The 23,725-nt window shown below is 40.3% G+C and overlaps 2 protein-coding genes and 1 non-coding gene across 5 annotated transcripts; 2 read left to right on the top strand and 1 right to left on the bottom strand.

Annotated features, from left to right (window-relative positions):
• Positions 1–305: 305 nt before the first annotated feature.
• Positions 306–2,287, bottom strand: RPS29 (ribosomal protein S29). The gene is made up of 3 exons (XM_088839745.1): positions 2,130–2,287; positions 1,797–1,896; positions 306–408 (listed from the first exon to the last, which is right to left on the bottom strand). Exons 1-3 carry the CDS (start codon positions 2,189–2,191, stop codon positions 400–402), a joined length of 171 nt encoding a protein of 56 aa, XP_088695871.1. The 5' UTR covers positions 2,192–2,287; the 3' UTR covers positions 306–399.
• A 131-nt stretch (positions 2,288–2,418) lies between these two features.
• On the top strand, positions 2,419–2,718 carry LOC148776468 (signal recognition particle RNA). Its single transcript, XR_016038381.1, has one exon.
• Positions 2,719–11,998: 9,280 nt separating this feature from the next.
• Positions 11,999–22,277, top strand: LRR1 (leucine rich repeat protein 1). 3 transcript variants are annotated; one of them, XM_055435455.2, is made up of 4 exons: positions 11,999–12,265; positions 15,780–15,878; positions 18,207–18,928; positions 21,674–22,277. In XM_055435455.2, exons 1-4 carry the CDS (start codon positions 12,053–12,055, stop codon positions 21,912–21,914), a joined length of 1,275 nt encoding a protein of 424 aa, XP_055291430.1. In that variant the 5' UTR covers positions 11,999–12,052; the 3' UTR covers positions 21,915–22,277. The 3 variants fall into 3 exon arrangements, with proteins under 3 accessions (XP_055291430.1, XP_088695867.1, XP_088695868.1); XM_088839741.1 differs by having other exon boundaries at positions 15,777–15,878; XM_088839742.1 differs by lacking the exon at positions 18,207–18,928.
• The last annotated feature ends 1,448 nt before the right edge of the window (positions 22,278–23,725 follow it).

Genomic DNA, 23,725 nt, shown 5'->3' with positions numbered 1-23,725 from the left:
GTAAACTGGTGAATTATCCCAGAAGCCAGGACTACTGAACACTAGGTAAATGCTCAGGTCTTTTTTCTTCCCCCAGAGCAGATCTTAATGACAGCAACTACTCAAGAATCCAATTTGTCTCAGGTTATATGCTGGATGCTGCTGTATGTAGTGGACACCTTAACTAACAAAAAAAGGCTTTTTTGGAGTATAAAGCTAAAACTGACATTACAAGAGTTCAGCATGAATACTTTTGCATAAGTCAGAGAAAGTATTTTTAAGTTGAATCCAGAGAAGTAAATTTTTAAAAGATTTCACTCATAATCGAAGTTTTGAAAACTTTTATTTTATATACAAAGAGTTAGTATTTCCACCTCGCCTAAGGCTGATGTGCTGGATGAACCATCTAAGGAAGTTCGGTTAGTCCAACTGGAAAAAAAATAAGAAAATGAATTAATTCAAAATGCCTTAAACATCCATTTTATTCTCAGAAAGAAATGGTTCATTGTAGAAGAATGAGGTTTAAACTGGAAATCTGACCCACCCAAACTAGAAATCCAGATCTAAATACCTTAAATATTTACTGAACACCTACTACAAGCTGCTTCATGAATCTCATCTTGATTCGTAACTGAACTTTAGTATTGGGATACCCACTTCTACCATCAAAGAAATTTCCCAGTAGAAAAACATTTCTTCAGAAAATGATCCTTACCAAAAGCTCAGGACGGTCATTAAGTAGTAACTAATTACACAGCTAATACTTTGTTACTCATTGTGTGCCAGACACTATTCTATGAGACATTCATAAATCACTTCGTCTATTCTCAAACTCTGAGAAATGGGACACAAAACTGGCAGACTTGAGTCCATTCTCCCATCTGTGATACAGTTATTTCAACATCCATAATTAACACTAAACATTTATTTCTTAAGTATTTGGTCAAAATCAGAAGTTTAAGCTAAGATACTTTGTCACAGAAATGGCACATTAACAATTCATCTCCGCTAATACATTAACAAATTATACCCACGGTAACACTTCAACATAAGAACTTCTAATTTAAACAAATACGTTCTACTCAACATTGCTGCGTTCTAATTACTAATAAAAAGGTAGTGACAGGCAAAACCAACCAATATATTAATGTAAGGTAATTTGCCTCCAATAAAATAAAATATAAAAAAAGTTAAAAAAAGTAGTGACAGAATTTTATATCTCAAAGAGCCAGTTAGAAATTAATCAACTTAAAAAAAAAAAAAACTCTAACATTTAAGTGACTTTTAGGAGCCAAGAAACCGTCACATGTAATTTTTGCAACAACCCTACTATTCATTTTTCACAGGAAAAAACTTAACTTTGAGTGACTTGACCAAAGTCATAAGACTATTAAATGACAGACCTCCTAATCCTAAATCTGGCCCCAAACCTCAAGCTCATTCCACTACATGACCCTAATTCAGTTATTTCAGGGCAGCAGTCAAGGCATGTATTTTGCCGAAAATTAACAAGATATGATCAGTGATATAATGTTTCATTTTAGCGACTTCTGAAAAGTAATGTTTACTCAACATTACATATAACACCTAAAACTAACAGAAGTGGGTAAACAGGTATTAGAAAAACTACTTTTCCACGCCTTCACATCCCCCCCAATTCTATTAAGATGACTACCGAGCCTCTCAACTGTGCTGTCCGCTACAAAGGAAGAGCCCTGCTAGCTAAGAGAAAAACGGCATTCACCAAACGCCGACACCGAACTACCGGCTTGTCTGCCCCTCCCGGAAACTGGAGACCATGGCGTCCGCCTGCGTACCTTAATGAAGCCGATGTCCTTCGCATACTGGCGGAAACACTGGCGGCACATATTGAGGCCGTATTTCCGGATCAGACCGTGCCGGTTTGAGCAGACCCGGCTGCAAAAAGAAACAGCGTTATCGCTAGTCACAGAAAGTACAGTATCGGCACTCCGGGGGCCACCACTCGCACTGCAGGTCTCCACCGACCCATCGGAGGCCTGTAAATGGCGGCAGCCACCCCTCCGAGTCCGTCTCCCCCAACGCGCCGCCCGTGGGCTCCTCTACATTACATTTCAAAGAGTGTCGCGCCCAAAAGCAACCCATCCATACAACCACATTCTATTTCTCACCAAGAGCGAGAACCCTGGCCGAATTTTCTCGGATGGCTCCAGTAGAGCTGCTGGTGACCCATGTTGCTTTCTCGGCTGCAACGAGGTAAAAGGAACGAGGGAGCGTACGCATGCGCTCTTCAAAATTTTAGGACACAGTTTACCCAGAAGGCAGTGCTGATAAATGGCGCGTGCGCAATGTGTCCACGGAGCCGCAGGAGGGGAGAGGCTTGAAAATACTCTAGGCGGGCACATCTGATGACGTCACCACACCTCAGCCTCAAGTGTTGTCTTGCGCGGGTCTGCAATCGCCGGGCGCGGTGGCGCGTGCCTGTAATCCCAGCTACTCGGGAGGCTGAGGCTGGAGGATCGCTTGAGCCCAGGAGTTCTGGGCTGCAGTGCGCTATGCCGATCGGGTGTCCGCACTAAGTTCGGCATCAATATGGTGACCTCCCGGGAGCGGGGGACCACCAGGTTGCCTAAGGAGGGGTGAACCGGCCCAGGTCGGAAACGGAGCAGGTCAAAACTCCCGTGCTGATCAGTAGTGGGATCGCGCCTGTGAATAGCCACTGTACTCCAGCCTGGGCAACATAGCGAGACCCTGTCTCTTTTGAGCCTCCAAGAAAGAGTTTTGAACTTTTAAGAAATAAACGATGTAACTATTCTGTTTCTTCCTCGTCATCTTGAACCTTTTACATTCTTCCAATTAAAATTTTGCAGTTGGAAAAAGGATATTTTCCCTTAACTCAGCACTGACACCTACTGGAATAAAGTTGCAAAATAATTTAAAATCAACTGTAATAATTAGGAGTGGACGGTAGGAGTTGCTGTTTTGTTAGGCAACTTCTTTTTAATTGGCACACAGCTTCTAGAGACACCTACACTACTCCAGAAAAATGACAAGAGGCAATGTCTTTAATATTTAAGTGTAGCTAGTTGAGTTTAAAGTAAGAAAAAGTAAGTAGCCAATGTGTGCTGCTTTGACTAGATGATTTGGTAATAAAGCAACTCGTGAAAACCAAATGTCATCCAATAAACTAGTGAAAACTATCCCTAAAATCCACGTAGTCATTTATAATGTCTCTAAATAAACCTAAAATTATACATGGTTCTGATATCAAAGCTTTAACCAGATCTATAAAATGTACCACAGGGTGCAATAATGCAGAAAACTTTTACACATGAACTCTTATACTAGAATTGAAATACCATACTCTTGAAGATATATTGTTTCAGGTCTAGTGCCCCTCTCAATCTAAATTAGGCACTTTGTTACCTGATAAAGGAAGGAGTCAAGCCAGTGATTTAAAAAACTTATATGACCTGATCCTGCTCTCAAAACGAATGTATTAAGAAAAATAGAACTATCTCAGAGCCCTTCCTTCCAGTTTCAGCCTTTTTGTTTTGTTTTCAGTTTCAATTTTCATGACTGTAAGTAGGTAGGACAATTGTATTTAATGATAGATGTACTCACAGAGCACAAGAAGAGCAAAGAAAGAGATTAAATCCAGGGTGAGTTTCATTTGAGGGGCCTTTGAAATAGACCTTAAGTGAAGAGTGAAGTTTTCACAAGCAGCACTTGATGGAAGGGAACATAGTGAGTGAGCCCAGAACTGGAGTTGGGAAAAGCTTAGGGAGGGTAACAACCTTGTGTAACTAGAGAGGAGGATGCACAAAAGATCTAGTGACAGATGATTAATTAAAATTTAAAGCCTGACTGTAGAAGGTCCAATGTCAAGCTTCTACAGTTTGCCTGGAATTTGTATCCGTCGTAGATGTGTAGTTTCTAAAATCCATATGCTTCTCAGAAACTAATCAAACATTTGCCTGTCTATAGTCTCTCAGGCCTTTCCTAGCTGTTCTCCATAATTGTTAAAAGATGACAATGGTACTGAGATCAACTCTATAAATATTTTCAATACTCTGCTATAAAATCCTCAAGGGAGAAGGGGGACGCTAAACAAGAAACAATTAATTACACTTGAACAATAACAATCTCTTATAGCTTAAACTGTCTTGAACTATGGTGATATTCAAGTAGTTCTTAATGTTTATTCTGGTCTTGAAAATTATTCTCCTTGATGGAGATATTACAAAACTGCAGTTGAAAAGTTTTACTTCCCTCTCAGTCTGAAGATGATATAGCACCGTCTATCTCCATCAATGGAATTATCAATTTCTTTTTCAAAAAGCTGAGAATACCATTTTAAAAGTCCATTTTAACCCAGTATTTGTAAAGAGCTTTTAGCTTAATTCTATACTATTTTTACAAAATTCTATTACTCATTTGTATTTGGCTTTTAGATACTTCTTTTAAATTACATTTTCCCTGAATATAATACACACCAAGTACTCTTTCTTTCTTTAATACAATGAAATTCAAAGAAAAAGAAAAAATGTGCCACTAATCTCCTAGCCCAGATAACCCCTATTAATGTTTTGTTTCACCTGAGTACAGATATTATTTTTTAATTTAAGCACATTGGAATGATCTGCATGTTAAGACACCATTATTCAAGATATCGCCTGTTTTCCTTCTTAACTTAGTCTCACAATTATTTGTGATTCTACATCCATAATTAAAGACCTACATCTCTATTGACCTGTCTTCAATTTCAGAATATATACTGAATATATATATTGAAATGGGTATATATATATATAAACATATATATGTTTATGTTTATGATGCATTAAGCTCTGCATCATAAAAATTCAAATAGAAACAAGAGTTGCCATTTTTAGGCTATCAGAAGGACAAGTACAAAAAAAAAAAATGTTTGCTACTTCACACTGTTGAGGAATGTGGAAAAACATACTTTCTATGGGTATGAGTTGAATCGTTACAATTTCCATAGAAGGCAAATTGGTAATCTCCATCAAAAATTTAACAGATTTTTCTTGGAGAAGGAAACGGCAGCCCACTCCAGTACTCTTGCCTGGAAAATCCCATGGACAGAGAAGCCTGGTAGGCAGAGTCAAACGCAACTGAGCGACTTCACTTTCACTTTTAGTTCTCTCAGTCATAGAGAACCAATTTTCTCTTAAGAAAGGGAGAAGCAGCAGCTGCTTGCTGCCAGCAGTCCCTAAATCTTTTTTCTGCTTTGAGTTTTATTTTCTATGTATCATTGACTATAACTAACACTGGTCACCTTGGATTCATAGTTGGACAGAGGAACAGACCTGAGACACCGCCAGCACTAGCCTGAGCAGAGCTGCCCCTTTCCTCTGCAATTGTGGTTTACTGCTTCCTGGGTTGGAAGGAATAACTGGGAGCTCTGCATGGATCAGACCCTTCAGGCAAGAACCAGTGTGTTGATAGTGTGAATCAGATATACTGACTACCTGCTCTGCTTAACTATTATGAAACTAATAAGCAGTTATAAAGCGCATACTTTGTTATGCGCTAGGCTCTGCCTCCTGGCCTGTAGATAATTTAAGAAGACCTAGGGAATACCATCAGACATGCTAATTGTATTTGGGTGTTAACAAAAGCAGATCTAGACAAGCTGTCCACTTAAATGGTACCTTTTGGTCAGAAAAAATTTATTTAAAGATTGTGATCATGTAAAATTACCCAAACCTTCTAGCAAAAATATTTTTTGAAAAATAAACTAAATGCCTTTATAAAAAAAAATTTAACAGATTTTTCTTTTAGAAAATATTTCAACAGATATTGATATTTTAATTAATTGTATACTGTAAAGCGGGCTTCCTGGTGGCTCAGACTGTAAAGAACCCACTTGCATTGCAGGAGACCTGGGTTCGATCCCTGGGTTGGGAAGATCCTCTGGAGGAGGGCTCGGCAACTCACTCCAGTATTCTTGACTGGAGAATGCCCATGGACAGAGGAGCCTGCCCGTGGGGTGGCAAAGAGTTGGACACGACTGAACGACTAAGCACAGCACAGCACATACTGTAGTAAGTTTTTATTCAACCCAGATCCCTGTTTCTCCAGTCTCTCTGTCCAAACTCTCCTGTTACCAGTTTTGGAGAGGATCTTTAAAAAGCAGTGTTATCCATCTACCTATGTATGCATCCGCTCAGATGTGTGTGTGTTATACCTATGCATATGTATAAATGTGTCCATATACACATTTGTACTTATCTTTATATATGTTTATTACTTCTCTTTTCATTTACACAAACAGAATACCATACCCAGTATTTTCACAAATAGATCACAAAGCATCTTAGAAGAGTATAAAAGTTATAAAGAAATAAGTAGCAAAAGTAGAAGATGAAGTTAAATGGAAACATTTGAACATTCTTTTGCATACTTAAAGTGTAGTCATATCGATATAGTATATCTATATTATAAAGTAAGTCTATAAAATAAAATTCCGGAAATGGGACAGAGACCAAAGAATACGAACTTTTAAATTTTTGATAGAGATTACCAGTTTGATTCTATGGATATTATAACAATTCAGCCTCATACCCATAGAATGTATCTGTTTTTCCACACTCCCCCAACAGTGTGAAGTAACAAAGTTTATTTTTAACAAACTTTTTTTATATTTGGCCTTCTAATAGCCTAAAGATGACAACTGTTCTTTCTATTTGAATTTTGATGATGCAAAGCATGTTTTCCTATATTTGTAAGCCAGCCATGTATCTTTATCTGATAATTTCTCCTTCCAATCTACAGTCCACTTTCTTAATGTTTTACTAGGCTGTAGCTTGTGTATTTGTAAATGATTACATGAAAGAAAATTAGCCCTTTGATCATCATATTGGTTGCAAATAGTTTTAAAGTTCTTGTATCAAAATTTATAAAACTGATAGGTTTAAAATTCTTTTCCACTGTGTTTTCTTGTAGTACTGTTATAATTTTGGTTTTCATTTTAAATCCTGAATCCACCCAAAAGTTATGTCGCCATCCCCCATGAGTATGGGAGAAATCCAGTTTCTCTCCCTACCAAATGGCTAACTACTTATTCTAACACAAGTAGGATTAACCAAATGTATACTAATCAGTAAGCTTACTCTATTCTAGCACAATACAGGCTTGCATTCATATTTGTTAAATGATATTCACTTACTCATTCATTTATTCTGCAGATATGCATTGATTACCTACAATATGTGAACACTATCAGTTCAGTTCAGTTCAGTCGCTCAGTCGTGTCCGACTCTTTGCAACCCCATGAATCACAGCACGCCAGGCCTCCCTGTCCATCACCAATTCCCGGAGTTCACTCAAACTCAGGTCCATCAAGTCGTTGATGCCATCCAGCCATCTCATTCTCTGTCGTCCCCTTCTCCTCCTGCCCCCAATCCTTCCCAGCATCAGAGTCTTTTCCAGTGGGTCAACTCGTCGCATAAGGTGGCCAAAGTGTGAACACTATGCTTGATCTCAAATATAACAGTAGTGACTCAAGAAGCTGTCCAGGAAGCTTGTAGTCTATTGGTGAAGACCGGCATTAAATAAGTAATCATATAGCAATTATTTTGGACAAGATAACCTAAGATTCTTCTTGCTGTGAACATACAAACTTGCCAGAAGAAACATGGTACATTTTAAAATGCAGAGTTGAGCTCCATGGACTCTCAAAGATCACATACTAAGAAGTAACTGAAAACCACAAAGGCTGCTCTGGAGAGATTTGTCCAGCTAGTTTATAGGACCTGGATTCCAAGGAGAAAAAGAGACAAGGCTTTGGGTAACTGTATTCAATTAAACTGCAGGATGGAAATCCTTGAAGATTTCCTGGAAGAATTAAATACAGCATTTGAGACTTAAATTCTAGTACTATTTGTTCTACCAGTGACTATCTATGAGGTCAAAGGAAAATTCCTTTACTCTTTTCGGCCTCCACTACTCTTGTGTAAAATGGGAGAATTAAATTAGAATACTACAAACTGTGTTTCAAGGTAAGAGAAACCCAAGAAAGATGGTAGGTGCTGTGAGAGGGCATCAGAGGGCAGACAGACTGAAACCACAATCACAGAAAACTAGCCAATCTGATCACATGGACCACAGCCTTGTCTAACTCAATGAAACTAAGCCATGCCGTGTGGGGCCACCCACGACGGATGGGTCATGGTGGAGAGGTCTGACAGAATATGGTCCACTGGAAAAGGGAATGGCAAACCACTTCAGTATTCTCAGTATTGAGAACCCCATGAACAGCATGAAAAGGCAAAAAGATAAGACACTGAAAGATGAATTCCCCAGGCCAGTAGATGCCCAATATGCTACTGGAGATCAGTGGAGAAATAACTCCAGAAAGAATGAAGGGATGGAGCCAAAGCAAAACAACACCCAGTTGTGGATGGGACTGGTGATAGAAGCAAGGTCTGATGCTATAAAGAGCAATATTGCATAGGAACCTGGAATGCTAGGTCCATGAATCAAGGCAAATTGGAAGTGGTCAAACAGGAGATGGCAAGAGTGAACGTCGACATTCTAGCAATCAGAAACTAAAATGGACTGGAATGGGTGAATTTAACTCAGATGACCATTATATCTACTATGGTGGGCAGGAATCCATTAGAAGAAATGGAGTAGCCATCATAAGCAACAAAAGAGTCCAAAATGCAGTACTTGGATGCAGTCTCCGAAATGACAGAATGATCTCTGCTCCTTTCCAAGGCAAGCCATTCAATATCATGGTAATCCAAGTCTATGCCCCAACCAGTAATGCTGAAGAAGCTGAAGTTGAATGGTTCTGTGAAAACCTACAAGACCTTTTAGAACAAAAAACAACCAAAAAAGATGTCCTTTCCATTATAGGGGACTGGAATGCAAAAGTAGGAAGTCAAGAAACACCTGGAGTAATAGGTAAATTTGGCCTTGGAGTATGGAATGAAGCAGGGCAAAGGCTAATAGAGTTCTGCCAAGAGAACTCACTGTTAATAGCATACATCCTCTTCCAACAACACAAGAGAAGACTATACACATGGACATCACCAGATGGTCAACACCAAAATCAGATTGATTATATTCTTTGCACCCAAAGATGGAGAAGCTCTACACAGTCAGCAAAAACAAGACCATAAGCTGACTGTGGCTCAGATCATGAACTCCTTATTGCCAAACTCAGACATAAATTGAAGAAAGTGGGGAAAACCACAAGACCGTTCAGGTATGACCTAAATTAAATCCCTTATGACTATACAGTGGAAGTGAGAAATAGATTTAAGGGACTAGATCTGATTGAGTGCCTGATGAACTATGGACAGAAGTTCATGATATTGTACAGGAGACAGGGATCAAGACCATCCCCAAGAAAAAGAAATGCAAAAATGCAAAATGGCTGTCTGAGGAGGCCTTACAAATAGCTGTGAAAAGAAGAGACACGAAAGCAAAGGAGAAAAGAAAAGACATACCCATTTGAATGCAGAGTTTCAAAGAATAGCAAGGAGAGATAAGAAAGCCTTCCTCAGTGATCAGTGCAAAGAAATAGAGGAAAACAATAGAATGGGAAAGACTAGAGATCACTTCAAGAAATTTAAGATACCTAGGGAACATTTCATGCAAAGATGGGCTCAATAAAGGACAGAAATGGTATGGACCTAACAGAAGCAGAAGATATTTATTAAGAAGAGGTGGCAAGAATACACAGAAGAACAGTACAAAAAAGAGGTTCACAAGCCAGATAATCACGATGGTGTGATCACTCACCTAGAGCCAGACATCCTGGACTGTGAAGTCAAATGGGTCTTAGGAAGCATCACCACAAACAAAGCTAGTGGAGGTGATGGAATTCCAGTTGAGCTATTTCAAATCCTGAAAGATGATGCTGTGAAAGTGCTGCACTCAATATGCCAGCAAATTTGGAAAACTCAGCAGTGGCCACAGGCCTGGAAAAGGTCAGTTTTCATTCCAATCCCAAAGAAAGGCAATGCCAAAGAATGCTCAAACCACCACACAATTGCACTCACAAGCTAGTAAAGCAATGCTCAAAATTCTCCAAGCCAGGCTTCAGCAGTACGTGAACCGTGAACTACCAGATGTTCAAGCTGGTTTTAGAAAAGGCAGAGGAACCAGAGATCAAATTGCCAACATCCATTGGATCATCGAAAAAGCAAGAGAGTTCCAGAGAAACATCTATTTCTGCCTTATTGACTATGCCAAAGCCTTTGACTGTGTGGATCACAATAAACTGTGGAACATTCTGAAAGAGATGGGAATACCAGACCACCTGACCTGCCTCTTGAGAAACCTGTATGCAGGTCAGGAAGCAACAGTTAGAACTGGACATGGTACAACAGACTGGTCCAAATAGGAAAAGGAGTACGTCAAGACTGTATATTGTCACCCTGCTTATTTAACTTATATGCAGAGTACATCATGAGAAACGCTGGACTGGAGGAAGAAAACGCTGGAATCAAGACTGCCAGGAGAAATATCAATAACCTCAGATATGCAGATGACACTACCCTTACGGCAGAAAGCGAAAAGAACTAAAGATCCTCTTGATGAAAGTGAAAGAGGAGAGTGGAAAAGTTGGCTTAAAGCTCAACACTCAGAGAAATAAGATTGTAGCATCTGGTCCCGTCACTTCATGGCAAATAGATGGGGAAACAGTGGCTGACTTTATTTTTTTGGGCTCCAAAATACTGTAGATGGTGATTGCAGCCATGAAATTAAAAGACACTTACTCCTTGGAAGGAAAGTTACAACCAACCTAGACAGCATATTATAAAACAGAGACATTACTTTGTCAACAAAGATCTGTCTAGTCAAGGCTATGGTTTTTCCAGTGTTCACGTATGGATGTGAGAGTTGGACCATAAAGAAAGCTGAGCGCCAAAGAATTTATGCTTTTGAACTGTGGTGTTGGAGAAGACTCCAGAGAGTCCCTTGGACTGCAAGGAGTTCCAACCAGTCCATCCTAAAGAGATCAGTCCTGGGTGTTCATTGGAAGGATTGATGTTGAAGCTGAAACTGGAATACTTTGGCCACCTGATGCGAAGAGCTAATTCATTTGAAAAGACCCTGATGCTGGGAAAGATTGAGGACAGGAGGAGAAGCGGACGACAGAGGATAAGATGGTTGGAAGGCATCACCCACTGAATGGACATGAGTTTGGGTAAGCTCCGGGAGTTGGTGATGGACACGGAGATCTGGCGGGCTGCGGTTCATGGGGTCCCAAAGAGTCAGAGAAGGAGTCCAAAAGGTCCGGAAGGTCTTTCTAAGTCTCAGATGCAGTTAAGTCAGTCACTCCATCCAATCCACTAGAGGTTGTAAACAGGGAATCTGTATAATAGGAATTGTGTTTAGTCTCTAAGTCGTGTCGGACTCTTGCGATCCCATGGACTGTAGCCCTCCAGGCTTCTCTGTCCATGGGATTTTTCAGGCAAGAATACTGGAGTGGGTTGCCAGTTCCCTCTCCATCATTTACCAAGACAAATATTGTCATATCAAGTTCCATTTTGATGTGGCAAATGTCGCCTCCAGGGCACACAAAACAAAACACCAGCCTATCAGCGCCCCAGCTGGCAGTGGGCAACTCGCAAAGCTGGGTAGGCAAAAAGATCCACCCCCCCCCCCCCAAAACACAGGAACTACGGCCTTTCTTGGGAAACTCAAAGACCCCACGTGTGCGGACAGCGTGTGAACTGTCAGCAGTGGAAACTAGGACTCGGCCCCACAGTATTACAGCTGGGGCCGTCAGCGCGCGTTCCTGGGCAAGGATGTGGTGCCCCCGCCGATCGCCGGGTTCGGGAGGCGCGAGCTGGAGCCTCCGGCGGTCGGTGTCCGCGTTCCGCAGCCACCGTGCAGACTTGGTCCTGCAGGGAGAGGGGACCCCGTCCGCCCCCGCAGGGCTCGTGGAGCCGCGGCCCGAAGAAACGGCGCCGTCCGCACCGCGAGCCAGCAGGCGGATCCCCGGACAGCCCGTGCTCCAGGGCCCCGGCGGCGGCGGCGCGGCGGGGCGGGAAGGGGGAAGTTTGAAAGCCGGGTGGTGGGAGCCGGCGGCTGGCGGCGCGGCGGGATGAAGCTGCACTGCGAGGTCGAGGTGGTCAGCCGGCACTTGCCGGCCTTGGGGCTGAGGAACCGGGGCAAGGGCGTCCGCGCGGTGTTGAGCCTCTGTCAGCAGGCGCCCAGGACTCCGCCGGGTGCGCGAGCTGGAGGCGAGCGGGGCGGCCGTCACCCCGCCTGCCTGTTCGTTTCCACCCTGAAGGACAGGCGCGGGACCCGCTATGAGGTGCGTGGAGCCGGCGGGCCGGGGGCGGCAGCCAGGCGTTCTTGCCCTAAGCGCCCGACTGTTTACCCAGCTGGACTCCGTCGTGGGGGTTCCCGAGCGCCCGGCCCCTGCACCCCACCATCCCCCGGACCCTGGGGTCTCCCTGCGGACCCGAAGGCGGAAAGATTTTAAGAGTCACTTATTTTTCTTGCCAATTTCTGCGACTTTGACAGCCTTGCTACTTAGTTGTAGATAGCAGTGCCTTTGAAATTTCGGCCTGCGTGCAGCATCAGTCCAGTTTGGGAGAACCGTAAAATGGCTACACTTTGGTTCAGTAGATTCTGTTTCTCCCAGTTTCTTCGCTAAATTTGTTTGTTTTTAAGGCTTTGTGGGATGCGTCTAAGGTCGTTAGGCCAGATTGTACCGCGCTCAGTCGCTTCAGTTGTGTCCGGCTCATTGCCCCCAGGGACTGCAGCCCGCCGGGCTCCTCTGTCCATGGGATTTTCCAGGCAAGAATACTGGAGTGGGCGGCCATTACCTACTCCAGGGAATGTTCCCAATTAGTACAGTTATAAAGCAATGATGCTTGGGTTGCATCTTGATAATTTTATTAAAATTCTTGGCTACTGCATCTCTCTCTCTTTCTTAACTGTTTAATTTCCTAAGTTTTGATTTGTTAGGTCCAGGGCTTTTTTGTATCTACATAACAGTAGTAAACCCTCTAGAAGAAGTTGGAAATTGAAATATAATTTTTAAAGCACAAGTTTTATAAAATCCTTTTACCTTGATTCCCAGGTACGTTCTTTTGTGAAAATGACTGGAATACCTTTGTGCCTACTATAAGAAAATTGAGGGGCGATTCATCACCCTCTGTTGCATCTAACTCTTGACTGGATTTTATACAATTTCTGGAATTGTTTCCCTTACAGTATTGTATCCTCAGTAAATACTCTTATTTGAGGAAGAGTTATTGCTGTTTCATTCAGAGCCACGTAAATGTTTGTGTAAGTAGTTGAAAGTCTAAATAATGCCCCTCTTTCGGTGGAATCAACTAATGTAATTTTTCAAATGGAAAGGACTTCTGTCACCAAATTTTAAAGATTAGGAAACTGTTAGGTGAGAGAAGCAAACTCATAACCAGAATTGGGTCTCCCTTTTTTCCCTGTTGACCTCCCTAAAACCTATCTTTTCATGCCCACCTTAGGTACTGTCTGTTTTAAGAGTCTGTTATGATCTCTTCTTTAAAACTTACGCTGTACTAACGTCAGTAGCTGAAAATCCTAACAAACATTTTCTTGTAAACCACTAATTGAAGACTTAGTGTGTGCAGGGTGCAATGCTGGATAGATACTATGGGAAATAAACCTGACTTAATCACTGTTTTTCCAAGACTAGAAAGGGAAAAACAGAAACCACCCCTTAAAAATGTGGGCTATAATTGCTGTAATAAAGGTAGAAGCAGAGTAGTATTATACAGTATAATATTAAAAATGAAATGAATTCTGATTCAAGTCTTTGAGAAAGTTGTGGTGCCACAGGGCTTGGGACATAGTAGGTGTCAAGTAAACATTTATTTGATAAGTTAAGGTGGTTTGCTCTTGGCCTCGAGGAGTAGGAATTACTGCTGAGTGTGGAAGCACCTTGGGGCTCTTTCTTACAACCTTCTACTTTTCTGTCCGTGACTTCAGCTGTCATCCATCTGACTGATTTCCAAATCTGTATCTTTCACTAGTCCTCTCCCTTAATTTCCAACTTGAGCCAGCTACCTACTGGAAATCTTCATTTGGTTGTGTCACGGTATTTCAAACTCAGAATACCTCCAGATTAATTTTCCTTACCACCCCTAACCCAGCTTTTCTGATAGTGTTCTGCAACTCCTTTAAGTAGTCGTCTGTCCCTCCCCAGGAACCTTAAAGGCTTTCCTTCCCCACATCCAGTATATTATTGAATTCTTTCAATTCTGCTTCCTGGGTAGCTTTCGTATTTTCATACCCCCTTCCATCCCAGGGGTCGCCTAAACCACCATTGTCCTTTGCCTGGCTGGTTTCTTAAAGGATCTCCCTACCTGTACCATTGTCTTTGCTCCATCCCATTCTCCCCTCTCCCAAAATTCATTATTAAACTTTGTAGTTAAAGGGAGCTTTTCAAAATGTAGACCTAACAGTAATATCCACTGAATATTCATCTAATCTCCACCATCTAACCTCTGTTTACCTCTCTACACTCACCTGCCTCTTTTCACTGGATCTTCCAGGCATTCAGTTCAGTTCAGTTCAGTCGCTCAGTCGTCTCCGACTCTCCGCGACCCCACAAATCACAGCACGCCAGGCCTCCCTGTCCATCACCAACTCCCGGAGTTCACTCAAACTCATGTCCATTGAGTCGGTGATGCCATCCAGCCATCTCATTCTCTGTCGTCCCCGTCTCCTCCCATCCCCAATCCCTCCCAGCATCAGAGTCTTTTCCAGTGAGTCAACTCGTCGCATGAGGTGGCCAAAGTATTGGAGTTTCAGCTTTAGCATCAGTCCTTCCAATGAACACCCAGGATTGATCTCCTCTAGAATGGACTGGTTGGATCTCCTTGCAGTCCAGGCATACTGAACGTCTTTCACCTCCTCACAGTTGCCAAACTCTCTTACCTTCAAGGCTTTGCACACTATTCCATCTTATTTATGTACTACCTCCCTCTCCTCCCCTATTCCATCTTATTTATGTACTACCTCCCTCTCCTCCCCTCAGTATCTTCACTTGCCTAAGATCTCCTAATCCTTCATTTCTTACTCATTTCGGTTCTCTTTCATACCCCCAGACCAGGTAAGTGTCCTTTCCTTTATAAGGTCTTATAGCGGCCTGTACTTCTTTGTCTTAATATTTGTTATGCTTATAATTACTTGTTTAATAAACTTTCTCTCATGAAATTGGCAACTTGATAAGTGTAATTACCATGCTGGTCTTATTTACCACTGTCGTCCCAAGCCTCCTGTCATAGTGCCTGGTACATAGTGGCTTCTCAATAAATAGTTGTTAAAGTCTGCAGCAGAAACAACATCAGTTATTAAAAATTATTGAGCAGCTATTATATGTTAGTCACTCTTCTGACTCTGGGAAAATAATACTAAATAAAGGAGACAAGATTCCTGCTTTCATCAAGTTTATATTTTGTGGGACCCATGCCTACCCCAGGCTAATAAGCTGAAGTTAAGAAAGCAGGTACTACTTTTGGCAACTCTTACTACAGCCAGAGTTAGAATGGGAGAGAAGAAGCATTCTCCTCAAACAAACGGGATTCTGTTCTCGAGGAAGGAAGAGTTACTGGACAGCTAGAACAATTGTATCTTACCCAAAGCTGGATAAGGAGTGTAAATACTCCCAAAACCAATCAAGCAAAAACCTTTCAATCTTAAAACCACAAAGCAGCTAGATGTAAGGACTAAAAGCCAAACTGAATCCTGGCAAAGTAGCATACTGCAGCTGTAATAAATATTGAATAACGGTACTTGGTTTTGTCATTTTTCCCCCCATTGGTTTTAAGCAGCTAAAGGAGAACATTGAGCAGTTCTTCACCAAATTTGTGGATGAAGGGAAAGCCACTGTTCGGTTAAAGGAGCCTCCCGTGGATATCTGTCTCAGTAAGGTATGGTATTAATGCGTAGGTTGGTTTACTGTAAAGAGAATAGAGGCTGTGTTAGGAGCCTGATCTCCCACAGAGCTGAACAGAGACAGGCCCTTGCAGGCATGTTTGAGGAAGTGATGGCAGCTTCCCTGGCTTGTTTGTGTGGCCTTGAAAAGAGCAGAGTCAGTGTTAGAAAAGTTGCCCAGGATGAGAAGAAAAACTGGTTTTGCTTCTATGCCCAAGATGGAGCCTCAGGGTGTTCTTAGAACTCTATAAGCAGGTGGCACAGGTTTGCATCTTGCCAGCTGAATCACAGGTGACAAATATAAATTTGGTGTTTAAAAAAAATGGATAAAATACAATTAGAAACACTTTAGGGGATATTTTACTTACTATAATCATTTTTTAAAAATACATAAACCATTAAGATAAAAAACTGTTTTCTTCTTTGCCTTATCTTTTTCCTTTTTTCCCTTCCCAGAGGGTAGGAGCTGTGATTTGTTCAACCTTGCATTTTCCTTTATCCTTGACCCCAAGTTAAGTGCTTTGTAAACATTTAAAGTTTAATAACTGTTTAAACTGTCGCTTTGTCCTACCTCCGCCTGTTCTGGTTTTTCATTTTCTCTTGCTATTCAGCCTGTCCTGCCACTGACTCCTCCTACCTAAAAACAAGCTGAGACTCCTACCAATTAGAATAGAAGAGACAAATTTCTGGAAAGTTGAGGCTAAAGCTGTTGGTTCCACTTTCTCAGTATCTCTTTTGACCTCTACTTTCACTGGTTTATTCATAAAACACTGTCAAAGGTCAGTGATCTCTCCCTATCTGCTAATCACATTGCCATGATTACTCATCCTTTTTGAGCTCTGTAGAATTTGACACTGATGACCACTCCCTTCATAATAACTTTTCTTTTTTGCCACCTGTGATAGGGCACTGTGCTGTTTTATCTTCAGTTTTCTTAGCTGCTCCTTTGTTTCCTGTTGCTTGGCAGCCTTTTTTCTATCCTGGGAGTGAAGAATTTATTCCCATCCTCTGCCTGTTCTCTGCCATACATGCTTTCTGTTACCACAGCTCAGCCTTTAATGTGTGTAACTCCCAAGTAAGTGCCTCTGCTGGACCTACGTAATCCAGGTCACCAGACTTTCCTCACTCCACTGTGTATATTGCTGCAAGAATAATATGTAGCTCTTGTTACGTAATTCTCAACTCAAAATTCTTCAGTGATCTCCCACAGCTTGATCATTCTGTCCTCCTTACCCTGGCATCAAGGGTACTCATTTATACTCTGTAGCCATACAATATTTCTACTCTTTTACTCCTCTGCAAAGCTTCCACATTCCAACCAAATACTTAGTTTCCCAAACTTGCTAAAGTTCACTAGTCCTTCATATATAAAGTTTTTGAAACTTCTAAAATATCCAGCAAGTATTTTTACTGCTAACTTAATTCACATATCACTTTAATAGTGATTTCTCTGTCCACCTGAAAGCGGTCTTTTGCTTTTGATGTGTTGTACAACTTTTGGCGGTAAGTGCTAAGTTACACCTGCTTTTTTTTTATTTTTTAAAGTTTCTTGATATATATATATGTATAATTTTTACTTATTTTATTTTTGGCTGCGTTAAGAGTTGCAATGCATGGGCATCTCATTGCAGTGACTTCTTTTGTGGAGCACAGACTCTAGGCGAGTGGGTTTCAGTAGTTGTGACATATGGGCTCAGTAGTACCTCTTGGACTTAGTTGCTCTGCAGCATGTGGGATCTTCCCAGACCAGGGATTGAACCCATGTTCCCTGCATAGGCAGGCAGATTCTTATCCACTGCACCACTAGTGAAGTCCTTGGCCTTGCTTTTGACAGGGCTATTACTTTTCACAATTTCTAGTCTTTGTGAATAACCCCCCTGGGTATTTTTCACTGTACAGCACTACCTCAGTCTATCCCAGAGGCACCGAAGATTTGAGTCAGTTCATCTTTTCATTTTCTTTTGGTTACTAAGGTTAAGTAACTTTTAAAAAAAATTTTATTGGATTATAGTTGATGGATCAGTTCATCTTAAATCCAAGTCTTCGGTGGAATCGTCATGTTTTCCTGTTTTATTTTATACTCATATGGCTCCCCCTGTGAACAGTTTTATTTAGAGTGTGTCAACATAATTTTTTCAAAATCTTAAAAAATTTTTGTATATGTAATTTAGTGAAAATAGAATACTGAAAAAATTTAGTAATTTTTGATAAATAATTGCATGATTTACATATACAACTTCACCATGTTTGTTTAGGATGAATTAGCATGCATTTATTACCTAAAATGGAATTTATAATTGTACAACCTACTTTTACATCTTCAGGCCAATTCCAGCAGTCTAAAGGGTTTCCTTTCAGCTGTGCGACTGGCTCATAGAGGCTGTGATGTTGAGGCACCACTTTCAACCCTTACACCAGTGAAGACTTCAGAATTTGAAAAATTTAAAACTAAGATGGTTATCACATCCAAAAAGGACTATCCTCTAAGCAAGAACTTCCCCTATTCTCTGGAACATCTTCAGACTTCTTATTGTGGGCTTGTCCGGGTTGATATGCGTATGCTTTGCTTAAAAAACCTTAGAAAATTAGACTTGAGTCATAACCATATAAAAAAGCTTCCAGCTACAATTGGAGACCTCATCCACCTTCAAGAACTTAACCTGAATGATAACCACTTGGAATCATTTAGTGTAGCCTTGTGTCAGTCTACACTCCAGAAGTCACTTCGTAGTTTGGATATTAGCAAGAACAAAATTAAGGCACTCCCCGTGCAGTTTTGCCAGCTCCAAGAACTTACAGATTTAAAACTTGATGATAATGAATTGATTCGACTTCCTTTCAAGATGGGACAACTGAGGAACCTGCGTTTTTTGTCAGCAGCTCGAAATAAGCTTCCATTTTTGCCTAGTGAATTTAAAAATTTATCTCTTGAGTACTTGGATCTTTTTGGAAATACTTTTGAACAACCAAAAGTCCTTCCAGTTATACACCTTCAAATGCCATTAACTTTACTGGAATCTTCTGCACGAACCGTATTATATAATAGGTAAGCCTTTGATAGCATCATGGTATTTTCATCATTCTCAAGAATTAAGTCTTTAACATAGCTGTTTATACTGTGCACAGTCTGACCCTTTGCTCCAGTGGCCTTCTTTTAAAAAGAAATTACAAAAGTTATGGGTCTAGAAGAATGGGCATATGAATAAACACAGATAAACTTTATAATGCTCATAGACACCCACCGAAACCCAAGCCAATCTTCACCCTTCACCATCCCTAGCTTAAGTGTTCTTATCCTAAAGCAGTGGTTCTCAGATTTTACTTCACATTAGAATTACCTAAGGAGCTTTAAAAAATGCTGATGATTAGTCCCCACCCCAGACTTATTAAATCAGCATGTTTGGGAGTAGGACTGAGTTTTTTTTTTTTTAAATATCCAGGCGTTTCTAATGTACAGCTTGCTAGGATTAAGAGCCTTGGCTTACTTCTCAAATTTTAATATTCATCACATCCCTGGGAGTCTTGTTAAACAGATTTTGTTTTAGAGGTCTGAAGTGGAGATCTGCTTTTTAAACTGCATTCAAGGTGAGGCTGCTAGTTCATGAGTTACACTTTGAATACTAAGGCTCTAAAAGTAACTTGGGCTACCCTTGTAGCTTAGTCGGTAAAGAATCTGCCTGCAATGCAGGAGACCTGGGTTTGATTCCTGGGTTGGGAAGAGTACCTGGAGAAGGAAATGGCAACCCACTCCAGTATTCTTGCCTGGAAAATCCCATGGACAGAGGAGCCTGGCAGGCTACCGTCCATGGGGTCGCAAGAGTCAGACACGACTTAGTGACTATACCACCACCACCACCAAAAGTAACTGAGGGCTCATTATTGTTTTCAGGCAGTGATCCTTGAAAGTTGAAGAATGCATCACCAATCATGCTTATTGTAACACAGTACTTAACTAAAGCAGATTGCTGTTCCCAACCCTCAGAGATTCTTATTCAGTAAATTTGGGGTGGGGATGAAGAAACTGCATCTCTAACAAGTTCCAAGGAGATGCTGATAATGCTGGTTAGGGGACCACACTTGGGGACTGCTGGTTTAAGATATTGACTCTTAACTAGTAGTTTAAACTACTCCCAAGTGTCTTGTCCTTTGCTTTCTCTGAGACTTACATATGAAAAAAAAAATTACGTATTTATTCGAATTTGAAAATGATGTCCAAGTGAGAAATATTGTAAATGGTCATTGATGATTTGAAAGGATCATAAATTGGCTAGGATGACTCTGATCTTTACTGAAGTATAATTTTGGAAATTTCCAGCTCCCTTGGTTTAAGAATATAGATCCAAAGCCATGAGAACAATCTCTGCTATTTAGCTGTTGATTGTCCTATTGGTTATAAACATAAAGTTATAGTATATTAGAAAAACATGTGGGGACTTACACTAGATAGAAAATACAGTTTTTAACTGTTTCCTGTTTTTCTTAGTCTATAACCAAGAGCCTGGAATATAAGCAAGTGGTTTTTTTTTTAGAAAAAAGTTACTTACACAAGTTAACAGATTAGTAAATGTGGAAAAAATGAAAAATTGTAAAGAAAGTCAATCCCATCCTTTAAGTAAGTAAGCCACTATTTTTGATTTGATGTGCACTCCCTGGTGGCTCAGAGGATAAAGCATTTGCCTGCAATGCAGGAGACCCGGGTTCGATCCCTGGGTTGGGAAGATCTCCTGGAGAAGGAAATGGCAACCCACTCCAGTATTCTTGGCTGGAGAATCCCATGGACAGAGGAGCCTGGCGGGCTACAGTCCACAGGGTCGCAAAGAGTCAGACACGACTGAGCGACTTCACTTTTCACTTTTCTACTAGGGTTTTAAACACGAGTTTAGGGACTTCCTTGGAGGTCCAGTGGTTAAGACTATACTTCCAGTGCAGGGGGCACAGGTCAGGGCACTAAGATCCCACAAGCTGTGTGGCAAAATAAAACAGCACCAGTTTAAATTATAATAGTAGGTTTTACCTGTTGCAAAAGATCTGAACACCTGTTAATGTGCCAGCCTATGTACTAGAGAAAGAATAAAAAGTGTGTGGGAGACACAAAGCCCTTGGGGTATGATTATGTTTAGGGTGCAGGAGAGATCTGGACACTGGGCACTGGGCAGGCAATCTCAAGAGATTGTCTCAGTGTTATGCAGGGTGGGAGCAATTGTATTGGGGGCCACTGAAGTTTTAAGTGAGAGGGTGAATGACTTAATTTAAGCACAATTAGGAGCCTTGCTTATTTTAGTAAAGTAAAACTAATATCACAAACAACATTTTTAAAATTTGTTTCACACAGTTTAGGATTCTCTTTTGAACACCTGATGTTTAGGAGTGTATATGTATTTATTTAAATAAATGTTTCTTCACAGATAGAACTGAGAAATTCTCTCATTACCATTTATAGGAATTGTATGAGAGAGCCATACATTTAAATTATGTTGCACTGGTCATACAGTATAATTATATAAAGGACAGATGACTCTTTCCTTGTGTTCAGTGGGTTATACTATTAAGTGGCAATACAAAAAGGTACCTACTTTATAGAGTAGTATAGATCCTCTTAGGCTTATGTCATATGCTATTATTTAGTGTATTTTCCCCATTCGTACCAGTTTGGAAAATAAAAACAATATACTGAATTAATAGAGTTAATTTTATTTTCTCACGGTTATAATTCAGTGTCTAATAATTCATGGCCTAATACATGAAGTTTTGAATCATTAAAAAATATCTTTAAAATGTTTTTTTCCAATAGGATTCCATACGGCTCTCATATCATTCCTTTCCATCTTTGTCAAGATTTGGATACTGCAAAAAGCTGTGTTTGTGGAAGATACAGTATAAGCAGTTTTATTCAAGGAACTACTACCATGAGCCTACACTCTGTTGCTCACACTGTGGTCCTAGTAGATAATATGGGTGGCACTGAAGCACCCGTGATCTCTTACTTCTGTTCTCTAGCCTGTTATGTAAATTCTTGTGATATGCTCAAGTAATAGGTGAGACCACAAAAAGAAATTCCATTTAGTGTCAGACTAATTTGGGATTCACTTATGGTTTAAATGTCAAATTGGAGAAAGGGAAGCTTTCCATGGATTTTGTATACTTGATTGAGGGGAAGAATGTGTGGTAGTATAACATTTTCAATCATTTGACTATAAAATCTTAAATTTCATTAAAACCTGGTTAATTTTATTGTGGTGTTAACTTTTATCAATTTATCGCACTTGTGTTGATTTCGGCCTAGTATTTCCAGTTGTGGGGTTATCTTTTAATGTTATACAGATATTGATCCCAACCACTCTGGTCATAGAATTTTCTTAATCAATTTTTGTCTTGCATTTGAGTTGAGGTTTTGTGTGCAGAAAATATACTTTGGACTAATACAGTCTAAATTGTAGTGAAAATTTGTTCAATATGAAACTACATGTGTTTTTAAACACTTGTATTTTCAGGTATATTTTTCTATGTATGAAATTTTATATTCACCAAACATAAAGTAAAAGTTGTTTTGAACAAATAGACTTCAGCCTTTAAAAGTTTTATATTAATTGCATAATCTTTGTTGTGATTTTTAAGTTTTTCCATTTTTAGGGTTGGATTAAGGTTTCGGTGTTCGTTAGGAATAGGAGAAAATTGCTACTTTTTTACTGATTACGTTCTGTATTATATGAGGGTTGTTTTCTGTTGGTCAGGTTTTTTAAAATTGGAGTATAATTGCTTTACAGTGTTAACTTCTGCTGTGCAACATAGTGAATTAGATGTTGTATTGTGTGTGTCACTCAGTCATGTCTGACTCTTTGCAACGTAGCCTACCAAGGCTCCTCCATCCATAGGAGTCTCTATGTATACATATATCCCCACTCTTGAGCCTCCCACCCCCTCTAGGTCATCACAGAGCACCAAGTTTGAGCTCCTTGTGCTATATACCAATTTTTGGTCTTTAAAACTAAGAATTTTATAAGAATTTTAGGACTTTCTAAACTCATAAATTACTGAGATATTGACCAAAAATATTATACAATTTTAGTAAGTTTCTTTAAAAACATGGTTCTTTAAAAAGTGATTGGGGGGACTATTTAAAAGTAATTTGGTGCTTACCTGATTATGTTCCTGTAGAGAATTATTTCATCAATAAATGCAGGTATAATAGTCTATGTTGGGAATAAGTGCTAACCATGTTATTCCTACACTCCAGCCCTTTGCATTCTTCCTCTCTACAAGCCATCTCCATGTAAGCATCTTAGCCTACTTAAAATTCATGTACAGAAAGCAAAATTTGTTCTCATAACCCATACCCTTTCCCAGTGTTTTTCCTTTCACTTGATATTCAAACTCCTTTTTCTTTCTTGCCTTTGTTTTTACTACTCACTTCTTTCATTGATTTTAACTTTCCATTTTATTCAGTCATGGTTGTTTACCTCCTCAACCCTCCCCACCGTCAGTTTATAACGAGTACCCCCCCGAGTATGCTCAAAAGGGTTCAAACAAGAGTTTATGTTGTCATGAACTCACGCTTTTTTCACAAGCTTCAGAACTTTTTGTAGTTAGAAGTCCATCATCAACTCCTACCTTACATTCAAGACTGAGGTCTATAAAGGTACTGTCCAAAAAACTGATGTAATTGTTTGTCCAATAGTTTGTCCAATAGATTGGTCCCTAGCCACATGTGGCTATTGGCTATTGAGCAATAAATGTAGTAAGTGAGGCACTGCATTAATATAAGTAGCTGTATGTGGCTAGTAGTCCCTGCTGGAGTGTGTACTTGCAGAAAAGTCAGGGTGGTTTTGTTTTTTTTGGCAGCCAT

This window comes from Moschus berezovskii, chromosome 9, assembly GCF_049115385.1.
Source record: "Moschus berezovskii isolate FMDL1 chromosome 9, NW_MosBer_1.0, whole genome shotgun sequence".
NCBI lineage: Eukaryota > Metazoa > Chordata > Mammalia > Artiodactyla > Moschidae > Moschus > Moschus berezovskii.
The sequence above is the reverse complement of the archived record's forward strand: the minus strand, read 5'-3'. Positions and strand labels throughout refer to the sequence as shown.